This window comes from Capsicum annuum, chromosome 7 (assembly GCF_002878395.1).
Source record: "Capsicum annuum cultivar UCD-10X-F1 chromosome 7, UCD10Xv1.1, whole genome shotgun sequence".
Classification (NCBI taxonomy): Eukaryota; Viridiplantae; Streptophyta; class Magnoliopsida; order Solanales; family Solanaceae; genus Capsicum; species Capsicum annuum.
Window position 1 is genome coordinate 17,912,561 of NC_061117.1, and position 21,402 is coordinate 17,933,962.

Genomic DNA, 21,402 nt, shown 5'->3' on the forward strand with positions numbered 1-21,402 from the left:
ATATGTTTAGAGAGTCGAAACTTTTTGTAATATTGAAAACATAAGTTGTGTATTTGTATAATTTTTAGTATTTTTAAAATTGAGAGATTTTAGTAGTTTAGAAACTTAAGTTGTTCTTTTAGGTAATTTTTCCCATTAATGATAGTTCAAGTAGGAAACACAAAACACCTTATAGTAAACACAAACATTTTGTCCCTTTTCTCTCTTTCAAATCAATTCAATCAAGTATATCCTCAATTCATTAGTTAGACAACTTTTAGGTTCGTCAACGTACCGCAACCTTCCACCTAATTTTAAAATCAGTATGACTATGCTTTGCAAAACACTTGGCAGAGATATCGATCAAATAACACAACAATGAAAAACTCACATATAGCTATTTAAAATTTACAAGAGCTTAATACTTCCATAATGTCACAATGCTGCCATAAACAACACGAACTATTATTTTACATGTCCAATACACTGGGAAATAGCTAGTAGTGAAGTAGCTGGATCCACTCTCCAACTAGAGTAGACAGATTTTTCAAATTGCATAGTAGGATGATGGCATAAAATTACCCCATAGTTCAAGAACATGCTTGAGAAACTATGTCTCAGAACAATGCAGTGGAGGGCCTATCCAAAATGAGTGTGTGTAGATGATTCTTGTTCAACTTTCTCCTGCGGCCCCCACTTCCCCTGCATAACACTGCCACTTATTAGCTCTTGAAAACGGAAATCATTTACTACTTTGTAGCACTCAAGAGTGTGGCTTAACGGTCAATGAAGCAGTTGACAACTATAGGGGATCAGGGTTCAAGTCGGCAGAAGCAAAAAGCTAGGTGATGTATCCTCAACTGCTAAGCCTTGGTGGAAAGAGTTAACCTATAAGCGTGGTGATGGGGAGATCATGGTGACGGCAAGATGTTCCAGACACCACCATTATATAAGAATGATCATAAACCAACTTGTATTAGAAGTAATGAAATGGTTGTAAGAGTTACATTAGAACTAAGACAAATAGTGGCAAGTGCAACCATTGAAAAATCTACTCAAGAGATATCAGTAAAAGATGACTATTTCACTTGTGAGAGTAAAACTCTAATGGAAAGTTAATGTATTGCAAATAGGGAAAAAAAAAAAAAGAAAAAGAAAATCGGATGTCAACAAAAGCAACTTTCAGCATTGAGAATGATTTTCTTGATTGGAAATATAGAAGAAACACCACAAACATACCCAGTGTAGTCCCACAAGGTGAGGTCTGGGAAGGGTAGAGTCAAGAGTGTACGCAAACCTACTCCTACCTCACGTAGGTAGAAAGTTTGTTTCCGGAAGGCTCCTGGCTCAAAGAACATACAGAAGAAAAGAAATAAATATAACAAGTACTAGAGCAAGCATCACATTGAATAAAGGAAACGGAAACAGTAACGACATCAAAGTAATGCGACAACCAAAACACATGACACAATCGGTAGCCACATAAATCACAGGATGGGGAACTACACGAAAACTGCTAATACTAAGGGAGAAACAATGCTATCAAGTAATAATGAAATGGGACAGTCAATAAAGAAAATAGAATGGGAGAGATGAAAAGAATGTAATTGAAACACTAGAAAGGGATTACTGACCAATACTGGTTGTGCAATGTGAATGAGTCAGTTGTAACTTTATTTCCATCATCATTTCGGTTCCAGTGGTAGAATGCATGTGTTCTATTCTTGATCTCTAGAGTCGAATGACCATAACTGGCTTCACGGAAAGCAGAATATTCTGGCTGAGGATCTCTAAATCTGCATAGAAAGGCAAATGACAATATCGTTCAACAGCAAATAGAAAGTTATATTAGTTAACTTCAGATATGGTGGATCACATAAATCAGCAAGAGCGCATCAGGCTTAACTTACCTTGAAGCAAGACCTTCTGAATTTCCTCCATCACCAACAGTTATGTAAATAGGAGCTGTTTTATCTGGCACGGGATAAGCATCACCACCCGAGACGTTGTAGTGTATATTGGATATCCGATACTGAAAAGTATTAAAATATTTGGAAGTTAACGTTAGGTATTAAGTGATACAAATAGAGTTGAAAGGGAAACTAGAGAAGACAGAAAAAAAGAAAATATAGCATTTATGCCTCTCTAGCCTATATCCTGATAGCCTTCACATTATTGCAAGTTAGGCTCAATGTTTTGAGTAACATGCTAGGCCATCCAGGAATATATCAGTTTGGAAACAAACTTGATACGTCTTAGTGTATTACTCACTCCATTTCAATTGTTTGGCTTACTTTCCTATTTGGAGGTATGGAGACAAAACTCTAGCATCAAAAGGGTTCAGGTTGAGGCAGTGCATGAGGCAGCCGTGGAAGTGAGGTTCGGCATGCAGTCTATCTCAAAGAGAGATAGTTTCAAGTAATCCAAGGAAGTGGGGATATTAGTGATGATGTCACACATCATATCGGTGTGGCATGGATGAAGTGGAGGCTTGCCTCTGGTATCTTGTGTAATAAGAAGGTACCACCGAAACTTAAAAGGTAGGTTTCATAGGGTAGTGGTTAGACCGACTTTGTTATATGGGCGGAGTGCTAGCCAGTCAAGAACTCCCGTTCAGAAGATGCATGTTGCGAAAGGAGGATGCTGAGGTAGATGCGTGGCATACCAGGAGTGATAAGATTAGGAATGAGGATATTCTGAATATGGTGGAAGTAGTCTCCGTAGTGGACAAGATAAGGAAAGCGAGACTGAGATGGTTTGGACATGTGAATAGGAGATGCGCAGACACCCAATAAGGAGGTGCGAGAGGTTGGATATAGCAGGTACAAGGAGAGGTAGATATGGGCCGAAGAAGTATTAGAAGGTGATTAGACAGGAAATGGAGCAGCTCCAGGTTACCGAGGACATGACCTTAGGAGGGTAAGGAGGACACATATTAGGATAGAAGGTTAGTAGGTAACAGATTGTTGCCTTTGCTTTTTCGAGGGTTTAGGCTTGACAGTGTTTTTCGTCGTACTAGTCATATTCTTGTAGTTCTTTCTTTTGATACCTATCATCGTCGGTTGTTTATTGTGTTTTGGTTATCGCATTATTTTGTTCTTGTTCTTGTTCCTTTCTTGTAGGCTTTGCACTGCTTCTCTTGTTAGTTATGTTTCCTTCACTATTTTCTTCTTCTTTGTACCTGAATTTATTGCACATGAGTCGAGGGTCTTTCGAAAACAGCCTCTACCTCCATGAGGTAGTGGTAAGGTCTGCGTACACTCTAACCTCACCAGAACCCACTTGCAGGATTTCACAGGATATGTTATTGTAAAAAGAATGTCTTTTTCCTTTATTTTGGCAACTCTTTAGTTTCAACTTTTCACATGATATGTTTAAGACTATAAGATTAAAGAACATTTTGGTACATTCTACATATCTTTAATTTAAGACAACAAGATTCAAAAGTTATTCGTTACTTTCTTAAACCATGTGCCAAGTTAAAGCCTGACAAACAAATTGAAATGGAGGGAATATTACATATATAGAAAGCATTCTTTCTGGGGCTAAATTAGCACTGTTTATATAGTGCCTAAACTCTCTATTTCTGCTATTGTGTTACGTATTTCTACTTGCCTACCAAGGTGCTTTAGTCTTTGGTTGATACTGTTATGTGGAGAGGACCGCAATTTACCCAAAGATACTCCCTCTAGTCCATATTAAGTGAATTTTTGGGGTATGACACACCCCTTAAGAAAAATATTTAAGAACATAATCAAAAGTCACTTTCCACTATTACCATTTGATTATTCTCAAACTATTCTCCTAAAAAATGTATAGTTAAGAACCTCATTAAAAGTAAGGGTAAATATGGAAAGGAGTCCCAACCTAAGTTACTCGGACTCTTCACTTTCGGTGCCGCACCCGTGTCGACACGACATGGATGTGGGTGTGGGATCCCTACCCGATATGGTCAACCGATTTTGGGTACTTTTACCAAAATCGACTGGGAAAGTTCGGACAAATTTATGAAATTCTATAATCAAAATAAAAGTTAAGGTGAAATTAAAGAAAATGGAATGCCTTGTCTATAGAAGTTTCTATATTATTGCTTTTCTTTTTATCTCCTTTCAGGATTTTCTTCTTGAAAAATATTCTCCTTAAGATTTCCACATAATATCTCAAAATTTATGTTTTATAACTCTATTTTTAGATATTTAAATTATTTTTTGCCGAATCCCCGCACCCGTATCCATTTCTAGATCCATATCCCCGAATCTTTAAATTGAGACCGTGAAGGATCCGACCTCTAGATCCGTACCCGTATCGGACACCCGCACCCGAGTCCGAGCAACTTAGGTCCCAACAATTCTCTTGAACTTTGAAAATTTTACTTATTTTGAACTACGAAAAAAGCCCCAACAATTCACTTAATATGGAATAGAGGGAGTCTAATGCATTGTGGATTGAACTTTGTTTATATATTCCTAGCTTCCTATTGATCTTTGTTAGCTCTAGCTGAGTTCTATTTTTTTTTCTTCTGAGAGTTGATTTAGATGTATGACCAAACAGCTAAATAAACATACAAATGCTACCTGATTTGATATATATCAAAATGCGATATTTTCTTTGAGAGACAAGCAGTGACGACAAGTATGATGAGATAACACAACTTACTGATCTTTCATAAGCATGGACGTGGCCAGCAAAGATGATGTCAACTCTGTATTTGACAAACCATCTTTCGTAGGCAGCTCTCATGCTTTCCCCTTCCATGAAATGAGCCTCATTACTGTTGTAGAGAGGAACATGCATAAGGACTATAAGCCAAGGAGTTTTCTCTCTGTTCACCTTTTTAAGTTCATGTTTCAGCCAATGCCATTGAGGTGTATATTTTACTGCATAGCAAAAGGTGGCGAATAAGTAGCTATTCAATCAAAAAGAGCAACTATTATGGAAAATGATGCTTATAAGTATAGTAAAAGCAGAACTTCGGGTTTCGATAAAATTCAAAACAAGGCCCTCAAGATTGTGCTTTGCTTTTTATAAAAACCGTGAGAAACTACTCTTCTAAACTTGAAGAGACCTGTAAGTGGAACAAAAAAGAAAGAAGTTTCCCCAGACAAATGCACCAAGTAATTACAGGAAAACTTCTTCCTTCATATGGACTTGGTTCGGCAGTAAAGGAACAAAAAATTAGCAATTCAGAACACAACTAGCAAACAGAAGCCAACAGATCTTCTAGCAACACTGCAATGCGAAAGCTAGTGAGCATGAATTTAAGAATTTTCACTTACAAATGCATGTACTTAGTTGAATATATGGTGTTTGGCATTTCATTTAAGAAGTTCATCAGTGAATATTGTCAACATTGTATATTAGAGGGCTAATTAACTGCAAAGTCCCCCCCAAAAAAGCAAATTTTAAGCCCCCCTTTTTTATGACAAATATCATTTCAAATCACAAGAACGTGATTTAACAAGTGTTATTAGTAGGTCTACTGTGCAGCATCTTACTCATTAGAATTTCTTTAAGTCTTCTAAAATTAGAAAATCTGTACATTGGAGAATCCTGATCTTAGTTTGTGGTCGTTTCTATTTGTTGTTAGGCGTCTGTTTAACATGACTAGCAGATAACGTTGTGCTCAATCAAATAATGGACACTGACTACAATTTGGATTGTTTCCAGTTCAATGGTAAGAAAACCCCGTTCTACACTTCATCAAGATGAAAATCATGTCTTTCCTCCAAATAGCATTTGCCTTTTCGTCAGCCGACCAACAAAACAACAAATTCAACCTAGATACCCTTTATCTAGCACATGCTAAAACGAACACGTAAATATCCCTGACTCTATTAATCTCCAATTCACTCAAATTTTAGCAAAAGCTAGTAGATTTTTTAGATCAAGATCATCAACATAGTGTCTAGAAACCTCATTGCGCTACGCTAAAACTCCCTAAATTCTTATAGCAACCCAAATTTGTGTTTATCGGGAAGGTATCAGAATAAAGAAAAAGAAACAAGCATGAGAGGTAACAATTACATACCAAATGGGGAATAGCTTGATAGGACAATTATGTGAGCAGATGCCCTTCTGATGGCATACCAAAGGGGATTACTGCTTTTTGAAGCTCGATAAGGTGTGGGGTATCTTGATAGAAATGATCTGAATGGAAATACTTCCCCCTGTCCATAATGAAAAATATAGTCAATGGCATCAAAATATTTCAAATGAACATAGTGCGAAGATCGTTGGCGTGGAAGAAATTTTTATATGACTCACTGGAGGAGTTTTAGTTTATTTACATTAAGTACATTTTTAAGTCATTGCTCTAAAAGACATCACATCATAGGTCTGAGTTGGAGATAAATATGGAGATTTTGCTACATGTAGAATTAGGGTCCATGCTTGGGCAAATCTAGCCATCATGGCCCCGGGCTTATCTAAGATTGTAAAAGAATGCTATTGTTCTGCATAAGCACAGAACATCTTTAGTTTATTTTAGTTCAAGTGAATAGAGTGCTTGTGACTACTGGAATGTTTCGATATGTACAGACCTCATGGAAAAAAATGATTTAAATCTCATTTTCTAATTAGACAGCAGTGGTAACAATGAGAACAAAACATGCCCTACTGTAGGAACCTATCCAGCAACAATGTTACAAATTTACTAGGTTCAGTGACCTTGATAATAAAAGATGATATCAAGGTAAAATTCTTTTTTTATCAAGGTTTCTTTCATTTTATTCACATTTACATATGTAGTCAGAGATTTTGGATGTAGCCACTTCACTGACATTATAAAGAAACCCAAAAAATTTTGCGAACATATGCAAGGTTGTTAGCTGTATTACAATACATTACCATATATGGGAAGTACTCTATCTCATGATTCCCAGCGGACCAAATCCATGGCTGGTATGCTGTACTTTGTTCAATGAGGCGGCCAAATGTATCCCAACGGACTCCAACATCATTATACTGATATCTGTCGGCATAAGAGAGATCTCCAACAAACAAGACACTCTTCGCTCCACTTTGCATATAATGCTGAAGAGTTGAAAGAGAATTATATGTCTGACCAAGATCACCTGCAAAGGATGTTGGAAGAATCTATAAGAATCCTGACAGGATAATGAAGATGGTTGGCTAAGCTTATAAGTTGATTAAAGTGGCCTATAAGCACTCTTTAGCTTATCTACACGTCTGGTAAACACGGAAGTGCTTATAAGCGAAATTTAGCCAAAGTCATAAGCTGGTCATCCCCAACTTATGCATTTTCAGCTTATAAGCAATTTTTGTTTGACCAAGTATTTTACTATTCTATCCTTAATTTTCTTTTCTAATTCTCAAAAAGAATTTCTCAAAACAAAACTCCTAACTTATTCTTCACTCTGTATTTGTGGTTCTTCCTTTTCTTTACATAAATATTTTCAAATTTATTATCTTTTGTAAGAATATTAGGGGTACTTCAGCCATTAACAAAACAGTTCATCAACATTTTTTTAGGTTTATTAATGGTTTCAATACTTCTATCCAAACAAGTAACTGCTTATTTGTAAAATTAGTTTCAGCATTTATATACTTTTTAGCGCTTAAAGCTTATCAGTTATTTTCAGTCAGCCAATTCAAACGGACTCACATACAATATGTTAGAAAAAAATTACTAATACTTTATGATACAGTGTCATCGGTCAAGATGTAAATTTACTTGGCCAACTTATCAAATAGAAATTTAAACTATTTACCTATGATGCCAAATTTGTAAGAAGCATCTGGATCAACTTCTGGAGGTGTTTCAAACCAAAAGTTCCGAGCAGAATCTCCTTTTCCAATTTCATAGTAGTACTTTGTGTCATACTAAAACAGAAGGTAAAACAGATCGTGTCAAACAGATTGAGAAAAGGGGGAGGGGGGAACATTTAACACATCCGTATGCCATTAAAGCCATGCAAAAATATTATTAAGGAACTTCCATGTGCCTGTTAATTACTAGTGCTCTGGGGCGGAAGATGGAAAATATGTAGCAAGTAATTAAGCTTACCAAACATGGAAATGAAACAGAGGAAATCATCTAATATGAACTAAGAAGAGAGGTTAGGCTTACTAATTTTACCGCAAGATGAAATACCAGAGATTAGGCTTACTAATTTTACTGCAAGATAAAATATTGTCCTCCCACAAACAGAAAACTAAGCAGTACTTATTTGGTCTGGAAAAATATATGAGAATTCTCAGCTATACACTACATTAAAATGCACCTGTATGATGCATCTAAGCCCATAGCTGACAAGACCAAAATGATGACTCTTTCATTTTTTTATAAAATTGAAAAGGATAACAAAATATTAGTCTTGACTACCTGAAGGCCGGATACAAGGCACTGGTGTATGTAACCGGACTTGTACTTGTAGAATGTGTAGTTTGTTAGAGTCCCCTCAGCAGTAAAATCATATTTCCCTTTAGATAAGCCATATCGCACTTGGCTAGACCCTGGTGCATCAGCAGTTACCCATGTGATTATGACAGCTTTCCCGTTATAGTCACCCTGTGAAATATGCACCTAGAAAAATGACGGAAGTCATTAGCACTTTAGAGGCCAGATAAACCCATTGTCATCTCAAAAGCTATGTTAGCTTGGATTTTGAAACAGAAAAGAACAAATACGAGCAAAACGTCTAACTTATCACAAAGCAACCATGGAATTGAAATTCGTCAGAGAAAACAAAATGGGGAATTCGAGCTTCTCATGTTCTGCGAAACAGATGAGCATGACAAGAACGTTCTACTAATATTTGTTGCAATATTATACTGTTCACTAATATCACAATTTTCACCTCTCTCCAGAAAGTGGTTGTAGAGAACTTTACAAATCGGAAGATTGAATGCATTGAAGTAAGACTTGGATTTAAAGCATCGAACAAGAATTAACTAAGAAAGGACTGCAGCGGAACAAGTCACCTATTAAGAAAGCTTTGACTGACCCAACAAAAAAGGAAGTCTTAAGACTGCAAACTTACTTGCTGTGGAGCGTTATAACCCTTTGGAACTGCAAGCACTTCATTTTCAAGGGGAATATCCACAGACGGGAACTGAGTTCGAACGAATGCACTTGTTTTACCAGCAGTACCATTGTCTATAAATGTCAAAAAGAGAGATAACAAGAAGAAGAGATGAAGCAACATTGCCTCCTCTCCGCTAACTTTCAAGATAAGCACTGATCAACCAGAGAGAATTGACTGCATCCAAGAAGAATCAACACAGTGATCAGAAGGTTAATGACATAAGATAACTACTTATTTATGAGAATATACAATCTGATTCCATCCCCAAAATAGATTCCCTTTTTGAATATTTATCACCTAACTCATCAAACTACAATAAAGCAGAAGATCTCTTTTGTAGAAATAGTACTTACATAAAATTAAAAGATCTTCCATCCTTAAAAACAATGTTTTTTTCCTCATCTCTTACCCCTTCTCCTTGAAACAAGTAAATTGGAAGATAAATGGAAAAAGATGAAATAGCACAGAAGAAGTAAATGTAAACATTACAACTACATTCTGAGAAATATCCTAATAAATGCCACAAAAATATTGGGGAGAGGTAATTTGATAGGACATGCCACAACTTCATATTACCGAAGACATGACTTTAGATAGGAAGGTGTGGAAGTCACATAGTAGGGTAGAATGTTAGTACGTAGTGAAGTGTAGTCTTTCTTTTCGACGGCTTAGGCTTGTTGGTGTTTGTTATAGTACTAGACATATTTGTGTAGTTCTCTCTTCTGATATCAATCATCGTGGGTTGTCCATTGTGTTTCGATTATCACATTATTTTATTGTTGTTATTGTTCCTTTCTTGTAGGCTAGGCATAGCTTTTGTTATTAATTGATACACGTTCTTCACTGCTTTCTTCTTCTTTTACTTGGATTTGTTGCACTTGAGCCGAGGATCTCTCGAAAACAGCCTCTCTACCTCCACGAGGTAGTGGTAAGGTCTGCGAACACTCTACCCTCCCCAGACCCCACTGGTGGAATTTCACTAGGTATGTTGTTGTTTGTAATGTTTTACTTGAGCTGAGGGTTTATCGGAAACAACCTCTCTACCTCACAGTTAAACATAATCAACAACTATGCCTCAGTAAGCTAGGGGCGGAGTTAGAAGGTTACCTACGGAGTCAGTAGTTTTAGTCCAAGCCCTATATCTACGGGAGCGGATCTAGGAGGGGGTGAGGGTGTTCTCCCAAACCACCGTGGCAAAAAGTTGCACTTAGTGACTCAGTGATTTGGGGAATTCAAAATTCACTTTGAGGTTCCAAGTTCAAATCCCAAGCACTACATTTTTATTTTTCGAACCCCATTAGTGAAAATCATGGATCACACTGTGTATCTGCATCAAGAAATCCTCTAAATATGTACAAGAAAAGTAAATTCAGAACCTAGTTACGAAAACCTGATATCTCTATATTGGAATTTAGAACCCATCAAGTTCAAATCCTAACTTTGGCTATGTCCCAAAACAAGCTGTGATCATACAATTATCTACATCAAAATGCGATCTTTTTGTATTGGGTGTACTAAAAGTCTAGAATCATCACAAACCTAATAAAAAATGTATGAACTTTACTCCTATTGAAATTATATATAGTTGTTAAAATATGGGAACAAACAAGCAACATGAAGATCATATCAATTATCTATATCAAATGCAATCTTTTTGAATTGGGTATACTAGAATCATCATAAACCTAGAAGGCAAATGTATGAAATTCATTCCTATTGAAATTATATACAGTTCTTAACTCCATCAAAATACAATCTTTCATAAAAAGAATCACACTAATATGAACTAATGTTATTAGAACATCAAGAAAGTGATCAAGGGGCTAAACCACAAGGGAGTGAACTAACAAGTCTTATTTTTGTACTATCAGCAGAGCTAGGGGTTTATCAGAAACAGTCTCTCTACTTCATCTGAGGTAGTTGTATGGACTGCATACAAGTACCCTCCCCAGACCCCCCACACTTTGTGGAAATACACTGGGTATGTTGATGTTGTTGTTGTACTATCAACAGAGCATTATGCCTTCATCTACACTAAAAATGCAATCTTTTTGAATTGGGTATAGTAGAATTATCACACACCTAACAAAAAATGGATGAAATTCAGAGTTCTTAAAAGGTCAGCCCGGCGCACTAATGTTACAACTATGCACAGGATCCGGTGAAAGGCCAAACTATAAGGATCTATCGTACACAGCCTTTCGGAGTTCTTTACTTGTCAAATTACAATCTTTCATAAAAAGCAATCATACCATCATGAAATGTGATTAAAACATCAAGAAAGAGATAAAGGGTATTGTATCAGCAAAATGGGTGTACTGAACCAGCAAAATCTTGATAATTTTTGTATCAGCTTAAAATGCAATCTTTCTGAAATAGGAGTATCAAAAAAAGTTCAATATCAAATTCAGTGTTCTTAAAAAGGCAATCCGTATACGAACGCCACCGCTATGTGCAGGTCTGAGGAAGGGCCGGACTACAAATATCTAATTTACACAGCCTTTCAGAGTTCTTAACTAGTCAAATTACAATCTTTTACAAAAAAACAATAGTAATAATCATACTCATACGAACAAAATGTGATCAATTAGAACATCAAGAAAGTGATGAAGGGTAATGTACCTTGAAGGCTGAACTAGCAAAATCTTGATATTTCTGTACTAAAAATGCAATCTTTTTGAAATGGGTGTATCAAAAAGATGACTTTTTCAATTGAGTATAGTAGAATTAATACAAATAACATGTGAATTAATTTAATTAACAAGGGAACAGTGTGTCTGTATCAGTTGGTTGAGTGTGTTTGGGTTGTTAGTTTAATGGCTTAAAAATGGAGAAATGTCAGAAGGGATTTTTGTGGTTACGTGGCAAGCTGTAATTGGTGATCTATTTCGTGAATCCATCCAAATGTTGTGTGGCCCTTATGTCCAACTGAATGAAATATCTTTTACTTTTTTATCTTTTTTAGATCTATCTATAATTCTTTCCCCTAAATTTTCTGTTCAAAGTGAGGGAATTAAGGTTAACCATTACAAAGATTAATCCAATCCATATATATATGATAAACAAATTTCAATACTAGATTGTATTTTCATAACATGTTTACACACACGTACAATATCATTACTCTTCCGATTATTTTTACTTATTTAATATATTAAATTATATATTTTTTACACTTATCCTTTAAAATATCAAGAGAAAAATATTTTTTTTCGTATTTTTACTCGAAGTATTTAATTGCTTATTCTCCAAATTATTCTCTTTCAAATAGTGTGCTTTGAATAATGAAGGTTAATTTATTTGGTTTTGGGATATATACATCATGGTGTATGCTTGATTAGATTATATCAAAATTTGTGGATTGTATTTGATAGAGATGAACTATACTTGGAACGCTGGACTACTTTTACTAAAATATTTTCTTGGTGTCCATGGTGTCTCGTATCCGTCCGCATAGGAGCGTGACTAATTTGATATTGAAATCTACACCTTGTGGGGCCTCTTCGGAGAAAACACTTCCTACCAAAAAGTTTTCATACTCAAGACTTAAACTGGAGACTTCTGGTTAACTTCGATTTGAATCTCATTTTAAATTTGTTTTCGCATGGGTCTTCAACTGTAGATTTCTTTAACCTTGAAAAATGTATTTATAAAATAAAATTCTGATTTTACCTCTTTTATTTTTGAACTCGTTTTCAACCGACTCAAATATGGGTAATATGACTATCGTTAGCTTTCTTTTAACACGTAAATGCTATATTTGAATATTGTAGTTGATTCCGAGGCTGTTCGGAAGGGGGAAGCACCGTATTGAAGCATTTTAGGCTTGGATTTCATCGCTTTGAGGTAGGTTATGACTTAACTTCTTTCAGGTTGAGTTGGGTAGTTAATCAATAACTAAAGCATGTTATAGATTGGGGAAAATAAATATGGAATAGATATTTTGTGATTATTATTACTGTTGTGCATTCGAGTGGGGGCTTATATCCCGCTGTTGTTGACTTGTGATATTTGATATTGCGTGTTGCCTGTGTAAGGGCTTTATTTGACATCATTGACCTTATTTATCCATTTAATTGTCTTTATTCTAGATATAATGTCCGTATGGAGGTTTAAACTGTTATTATAGGTCTTGAGCATTGGTTGCCTTTTTCATGATAGAGATGCCCGAGGTAGGGATTGATGTGATATTAATGATGTCTTATATGCATATTTATTCCAATGGTGCCTAATTAGAGTTGATAAGCCTGAATTGTCGACATATTGAGTTTATTTATGTGCACATTTATATACGTATTGAATGGATTCAATATCTTCATACTGATTTGGTTCTCAACATTACATCCTCATTCCATACGTATACATTTATGGGATACAGGTACCATTGAGAAAAATTGTTTTTAAAAAAATTAGATATTTTTAAAAAATCTCTCTATGAACACAAGCCGGAGAAGTTGTTTGAGGTTGAGATATGAGTTATAGAATATGAATTGTGAAACCCCTATAGGTTTTATCATGGGAGTTACGAGCCCAATAGGTGTATATCAAAAGTCAGATGGTGACTTTCACTATTCATTCCATCATCATTGCATTACAGTACATATGCATCTTTCATGATTTACTTAGTTTCCCTCATTTTCTATTTAGTTTCTGTATATTTATCGTATATATTTGTGTTATTTCATTGTTAGTATTTATATTATAACTGCTAGTAGAGACGGTGTGAGCTACCTTTGGTAACTTTTTTATTTGCAGGTGACGTGCTCATATTTTTCTTTACTTCAGGTGTAAATCCTAACACGAGTATGGATTATGGAGATTGACTCGTGTAGTGAAATTGGTGATATCTTGAGGTACTGGCCCACTCTAGACTTTGAAAGTTGACTACAGACCATCTCTATCTATTAGTTGCCTTTACTTATATTCCAGAGACAGATTATATATTTTAGTTCCAGATATTATATTAGATGCTTTTATACTAGTGATATCAGGTTTTGGAATGATTATGTTTGTTCAAACTTCCGCATTTGTATATGATTTGGCCTAACTTCATTCTAGAAGTCTCATCTTATTTATGTTTATTGTTTGATTTTGATTTTTCTTTATCAACTTGGGGTGATTGGCTTACTTATCAAGGATGGACCGCGATAAGTGTCATCATGACCCCATTTTTGGATCGTGACACTAGCTTTCTTCAATTAATATCAGAGCCAATTTTTTCATTAAAGATTAATACTTGAAAAGAATTTTATGGTTGCTCCTCCAACTACTCAGGAAGTCACTCTTCAATGAAAAATACTTTAGATGGTAGAAAAACATGATGATGGATCATCTCATTGATGAAAGTGTTGATTTGTGAAATATTGTATTGGACGATTTTGCTATTCCCAAAAAAACTTCTACAGATGAAAAGGAACAAATTTCCAAGGATAGAAAAGATTAAGATCATACTGATAATGTAGTTATTCAAATAATGTCAAAGCAAGAAATATTTTGATCTGTGGAATTGGACTTGATGAATACAATAGAATCTCTTCCAACGTGTAAAAAAATACGGGTACTCTTCAAACTGCTCATAAAAGTACTTTTGTTGTAAAAAAAAAAAAATCTAAGATAGACAATCTGAATAGGCAATATGAACTATTCAGGATAAATAACATAAAAGCTATTCAAGACATGCATACAAGATTCACTACAATTCCTAATGAAATTTACTCCCTAGAAGAACTTATTCCTACTAGGAAACTTCTCAGCGTACTAGTTGAATCTTGGGAAAGCAAGGTAGAAGAAATTACTGTAGCTAGAGATACAGACACCTTAGACATGGATGTGCTCATTGAAAATCTGACAACCTAACTGAAGAAAAATCAAGAAAAGATATAGGAACTAAAAGGAAGTATAAGACTACTTCTCTTAAGGCTACTTAGATTATTGATTATGAAGAAGTTAATCTAACCTTGGTTACTAGAAAGTTCTAACGCATGTTCAAAAGAGGCAAAAACTTTCAGAAGAGAGCTCTCAAAGTTCAAGAAAAGAAATTCCAGTTGTGTCACAAATATGATAGTCCAGATCATTTCATCAAATTCTATTCTCCCCGAGCAGTAGAGCAAAAAAAGGTAGTCACTAAAAAGCCTAGAGATACAAAAAAAGGGTTCACCCTCCCTTTACATATGATACAAGATCGACAAGAAAGACACAAAAACATATACCAAAATAGTCAACGATTTGAAGAACTGAGGACCCCCTTTGATGACCTCTCTCAGATTCACAAGAAGAACAAGAAAGGAAATGACACCAAGAGTAAAACACACTAAAAACAATAACAACACTTGATGAACAAGATGCAATAACAACAACACACGGTTACAAGACAAGAACACAAATGGATTACACTAGATATAGACAAATGATTACAAGAAAGTAAAGATAGATAGATAGACAATAAAGATTTAATATTAACAATCCAAAAGCTTATTCCCCTTTTGGACCTTTAATATCACACACAACCTAAACCTATCTCTTACGTGACCTCAAGGGAACCAGAACCCCCAAGCAATCTCCGTTTCTAAGCAAATCATCAACACAAGGATTCCACGTTGCCCAAGGATTCCACCTTGAAAGAGGCTCTCAAAAAATGCTACAAATATGTCATCTAAAATCTCCCCTTAAAATGAAGAAAAACTAGCTATTTATAGGCCATGGGTCTTTATTACACAATGGGCCCAAAAATGAACCTAAAAGCTATTGGGCCCAAAAGTGACCCAAAGCCCAAAATAATGTCATGGGCATCCATGCTCTCTCGAAGCCCATGCTATCTTCCAAACACGTTGTGGCTCAATGCTCCCGTGGATGACATCATCAAATGTAGCTTCTCCCGCTCTCCAAGCTATCATCCACACACGTATTTGTTCCCCTAAAACAACTAAATCTTGGATCCATAGATGTGATCCTTGAAGCATCGATCCCAAAGAAGTGGAACTCATTGATCTTATATCATCCTTCCTTTCTTGAAGAGGATTCGTCCTCGAATCTAACTCTTTTATCAACTTGTCATTGCACCTTTCAAGTTTGGAATTCTTTGGTAAGAACTCTGTTAGGCTTTCAAGCTCATTTTCATATGAAATTCTCCTTGCATCCTTCTTTGTTATTATTTGTTCATGAACCTGTACAAATGAAGGAGCGATGCTAGGTAAAATGCTAGCATCATGGTTAGCCAGTGACAAAGGTTCCATATTAGAATTGATCTTCTCAATTTGGATTTGGGTTGGATGAACAATGTCGTCAGGAACTTTGTTTGTAGTGGGAACATGTTCTTGAAGTGGAATCGGATATGGTCTTTGATAATGAGGTGTTTTCTGGTGGAATTGTGGTGGTTGGGGTACATTTGGTGGGTTTTGGGTAGTAAGACATGTCACCTTTTCCATGTTTCCTTCCAAACGTGACCTATCCTTCTTCCAACTATTCAATTCTTGTCGCCAATCCATGAGAGCTTTCATTATCGCCTCTTTTGAGATAGGTTGGATCTCATCTCCCAAAGCCATGGTACCTATAAATTAGGCACTCAACACAAATTTTTCTTCAATTTTGAGGATCAAACACCACCTTTTGAAAAGAATTCAAGATGAAGGTTTGAATCTTCTCAAGAACACCAAGAGCTTCAAAAATCTCTAACTCTTGAACCGATGATTGGAATGCGATGAAATTTTGGACCAAGGCTATTTTCAACCTTCTAAACACATTCCAAACATCAATTTGATCAATTTCTCAACCAAAAATTCTAGATGTCGAACCCACCTCTCTTTCTTCAAGTTTAAGCCCACATCAAGGGTAAAACACTCAAATCAACTCCGATTTAGCTCAAATTCGAACCCTAGACTCCTATAGTGTTAGAGAACAATAATCTAATACTAAAAACACAAGAAAACAACAAAATCAAAGACTCAAATTTTGACCTAGGGTCAAAAACGGGAATAGTAATTTTTTTAAAAATTTTTTGATTTTGACACTTTTTTTTTGCAATTTTCAAGATAACAAACTCAAGATTGACTCCGTAGGAACGAAATCAAGCTCGGCTTTGATGTCAAATGATACAAGATCGACAAAAAAGATACAAAAACAAACACCAAAATAGTCAACGATTTGAAGAACCGAGGACCCCTGATACAAGACAATGGGCTCCACTCCATTGGGATCGATGCTTCAAGGATCACATCTATGGATCCAAGATGTAATTTTTTTAAAGGAACAAATACGTGTGTGGATGATAGCTTGGAGCGCGGGAGAAGCTACATTTGATGATGTCATCCACGGGAGCATTGAGCCATGACGTGTTTGGAAGATAGCGTGGGCTTCTAGAGAGCATGGATGCCCATGACATTATTTTGGGCTTTGGTTCACTTTTGGGCCCATTGTGTAATAAAGACCCATGGCTTATAAATAACTAGTTTGCCTTCATTTTAAGGGGAGATTTTAGATGACATATTTGTAGCCTCTTTTGAGAGCCTCTTTCAAGGTGGAGTCCTTGGGCAAGGTGGAATCCTTGGGCAAGGTGGAATCCTTGTGTTGATGATTTACGTAGAAATGAAGATTGCTTGGGGGTTCCGGTTCCCTTGAGGTCACGTAAGAGATAGGTTTAGTTTGTGTGTGATATTAAAGGTACAAAAGTGGAATAAACTTTTGAATTTTTAATATTACATCTTCATTTGTCTATCTATCTATCTTTACTTTTTTGTAATCATTTGTCTATATCTAGTATAATCTATGTGTTCTTGTCTTGTAACCATGTGTTGTTGTTATTGCATCTTGTTCATCAAGTGTTGTTATTGTTTGTAGTGTGTTTTACTCTTGAAGTTATTTCCTTTCTTGTTCTTCTTGTGAATCCAAGAGAGGTCATCAAAGGGGGTGATACAAGATCGACAAGAAAGACACAAAAACATACACCAAAATAGTCAACGACTTGAAGAACCGAGGACCCCCTTTGATGACCTCTCTCGAATCACAAGAAAAACAAGAAAGGAAATGACTTCAAGAGTAAAACACACTAGAAACAATAACAACACTTGATGAACAAGATGCAATAACAATAACACACGATTACAAGACAAAAACATAAATGGATTATACTAGATATAGACAAATGATTACAAGAAAGTAAAGATAGATAGATAGACAAATGAAGATATAATATTAACAATCCAAAAGCTTATTCCACTTTTGGACCTTTAATATCACACAACCTAAACCTATCTCTTACATGACCTCAAGGGAACCGGAACCCCCAAGCAATCTCCGTTTCTAAGCAAATCATCAACACAAGGATTCCACCTTGCCCAAGGATTCCACCTTGAAAAAGGCTCTCAAAAGAGGCTACAAATATGGCATCTAAAATCTCCCCTTAAAATGAAAGCAAACTAGCTATTTATAGGCCATGGGTCTTTATTACACAATGGACCCAAAAGTGACCCTAAAAGCTATTGGGCCCAAAAGTGACCCAAAGCCCAAAATAATGTCATGGGTATCCATGCTCTCTCGAAGCTCACGCTATTTTCCAAACACGTCGTGGCTCAATGCTTTCGTAGATGACATCATCAAATGTATCTTCTCCCGCGCTCCAAGCTATCATCCACACACGTATTTGTTCCCCTAAAATAACTAAATCTGGGATTCATCAATGTGATTCTTAAAGCATCGATTCCAAAGGAGTGGAGCCCATTGATCTTGTATCAACATAGGAAGATGACCTCTTTAGAAGCTGACATAGTTGTTCAAAAAGCCTTAGATGCTATAGGAGAACTCACAAATGAATTTGGTAGAAATGATCCCAACATTCAATCCTTATTGGCTATAGTGGAAGTAATAGAAGGAGACACTCTAGCTCTCCCAACTGTGAGTGAGACTGAAAATGATCTAAAAGAGAAGGGATAAATAGAAACAATTCTTGCCTTCATGGTTGAGTTTGTGTCTGATAATGACACTAAATAAGAAAAGATCAAGGTATATTTACCTGTAATACCCCAAACTTTTTTTGAAGTCTAATTTAGTCTCCAGAAGATTTAGGTATAACTTCCTACGTGAATGATATTTAAATCAACTACAATTTCCCTAATTTTGACTTTTTATCATGTGAAAAATTCAATTAGCTTTCCAACGATTCCAATTTCGCAAAAATTCGGTATCAGAGTAGAAAGTTATGGACGTTTTACAGAGAACTGTCGGAACCGCCTAGAAGTGACAGTCAGGCTGATGGACCGTTGAGCTAGCGACGAACCATCGCCCAATCCATCGCGATTAAGGCAGTGAACCCGTCTTCTGGCCAAGTGCAACGGTCAGGACCGATGGACCGTCGAGCTAGCAATGGGCCATCACCCAAATCACCGTAGACGAGGCAGGAAGTTCAGGTTCTGGCCAAGTATGACGGGATGGCCCGACGGACCATCGAGCCAGCGACGGACCATCGAGCCAGCGACGGACCATCGAGCCAGCGACGGACCATCAGCAAAACCGTCGCCACTTCCGATCAACGATTTTAAGCTATTATTAAAAAGGTATTTAGGTCTTTTTTACCCGTTTTAACCCCTAATTATACCAGACCAGAGCTCATAACTTTATTATTCATCCACAACACCAAATTAGGGATTCTCTCAACGATCAATCCCTAAGAACAAGAAATCCTAGGTGTTTAATTCCAAGTCAAGAATTCAAGCTTTCCTCCATCAATCTTCAAGAAATCATCCACCCAGGTATGTTTAGTGTTGATTAATGGGTTCCTTTCACCCATGAAGCTCAAGAATCCTATTTTTTAAAATCATGAATTGTGAAACCCATGTTGTGGATTGATTATAATCATGTTTATGTTGTTGTGCGACTTCCAAGTTGGAAGCTTTAATATGTTTTCATGAAATTTATTAATGTATGGATTTAAATCGATGAAATTGAGTTGAATGAAGGAACTTGATGTATTAAGTTGATGTTCATGCTTAAGCCCTAAGTTATGCATACTAGATGTTTGATAAAATGCCTAAGAGAGTAAGATATATTCTTATTGACTCAATAGGGCCTAAATGATGAATCCATCCTTTATCCTTATGTTTCAAAATGACTCCCATGCTATTGTGATGCATTGAAATTGTTTAATGGAATGCCCATGAGACTAGAATTGTGTAACCATGATATATTTGAATACATTCCTATTCATGTACAAGAGTATAAGAACCAAGTGCTTCATAAAACTCCTAAGTGATTGTATTACGAATTTTGATTATGGTCATGTGTTCAAGAAGTGTCATGTCTTCTTAGTTTCATGCTATCGAGTTCTGGGGGAACTTATACCCTATAATTTAGTTGTGTGCCTAAAGCCAATATCAGTTTCATGATAATCTCAGTCAATCCATGATCAGTAGAATTTAGTCAGTTATATGACTCAGGAAAACTTAGCAAATTTAGTATCAGTCTAGTAATCTCAGTAATCTCAGTCAGTTATCAGATCTCAGTAATATTCTGTCAGTCAACGAAATTCTGTGAACTCAATCCAGTTCAGTACAGTATATTCAGTTCAGTGTCTATTCATATGGGTATAGGATTTAGCACCAAATGAGCCCAAGTATAGGAACTCACCTGTTAGTAGAGGGTGTGATTCTTAGAAATAATCCTTGCGCACCTAAACTATGTAGCCAGCGTAAGTTGTGACATCAAACCTGCTAGATGAGGGTAGATGAGGTGGCTTAACCTGTTATATGAGGCCCACCATTCTCCTTAGAGTACTTATTAGATGAGGGATTACTCACAACTTGTCCTTACCAGTGGCGCGGTATTGACACCCTTCCAATTGGGGTTACAGATTGGACCCCAACTTAGCTATAATAGCTTATTAGGGGCATGTCAGTTAAAGGACTACTTCCCACAGTCTCAATATCAGGTCTCAGTAAAAGAACTCAGATAGTTCTACAGAATTCAGGACTGTCAGATACAGTCACCCAGTACAGTACGAAACTCAGCTAGTTCCATCAAAATCTATACTATCAGATACAGTCACTCAGTATAAGTTACATTAGTTATCAGTAACTCATGATATCAGTATTCAGACTCAGTAGTCAGTATTATTACGAATTCAGTTACAGTTACTGATTCATACATATATTCTCACGTACATGTTATACAGTCAGTTAGTATTGTTTATGCATATGAACCTTTTGCATTCAGCCTACTTCACTAACATACCATTACATTCAATCGTACTGCCGCATTTGCGCTATGGTGTTTTATACGAAAGGTTCAGAAGTACAAGCTCCAAAGCATAAGTAACATTTTAGTTTCAGCAGTCAGAGTCAGCAGTGAGTCCTCATCATTCGAGGATGTTATGATTTGATTACTTCATCGG

The 21,402-nt window shown here is 36.1% G+C and overlaps 1 protein-coding gene across 1 annotated transcript; it reads right to left on the minus strand.

Annotated features, from left to right (window-relative positions):
• Window positions 1–347: 347 nt before the first annotated feature.
• On the minus strand, window positions 348–12,047 carry LOC107856284 (bifunctional purple acid phosphatase 26). The gene is made up of 10 exons (XM_016701270.2): window positions 11,649–12,047; window positions 8,982–9,200; window positions 8,324–8,524; window positions 7,710–7,821; window positions 6,826–7,052; window positions 6,008–6,146; window positions 4,636–4,856; window positions 1,890–2,011; window positions 1,614–1,775; window positions 348–681 (listed from the first exon to the last, which is right to left on the minus strand). Exons 2-10 carry the CDS (start codon window positions 9,144–9,146, stop codon window positions 597–599), a joined length of 1,434 nt encoding a protein of 477 aa, XP_016556756.1. The 5' UTR covers window positions 9,147–9,200; window positions 11,649–12,047; the 3' UTR covers window positions 348–596.
• Between the last annotated feature and the right edge of the window lie 9,355 nt (window positions 12,048–21,402).

Bases quoted from the DNA above. Each gene is read 5' to 3' on its own strand.
- LOC107856284 (XM_016701270.2), bottom strand. From the start codon at position 9,146: ATGTTGCTTCATCTCTTCTTCTTGTTATCTCTCTTTTTGACATTTATA. The intron at 2,012-4,635 runs GTAAGTTGTGTT...AATACTTTTCAG, and splicing joins TCCATGCTTATGAAAGATCA to TATCGGATATCCAATATACA. The intron at 1,776-1,889 runs GTAAGTTAAGCC...CTTTCTATGCAG, and splicing joins TCAGAAGGTCTTGCTTCAAG to ATTTAGAGATCCTCAGCCAG.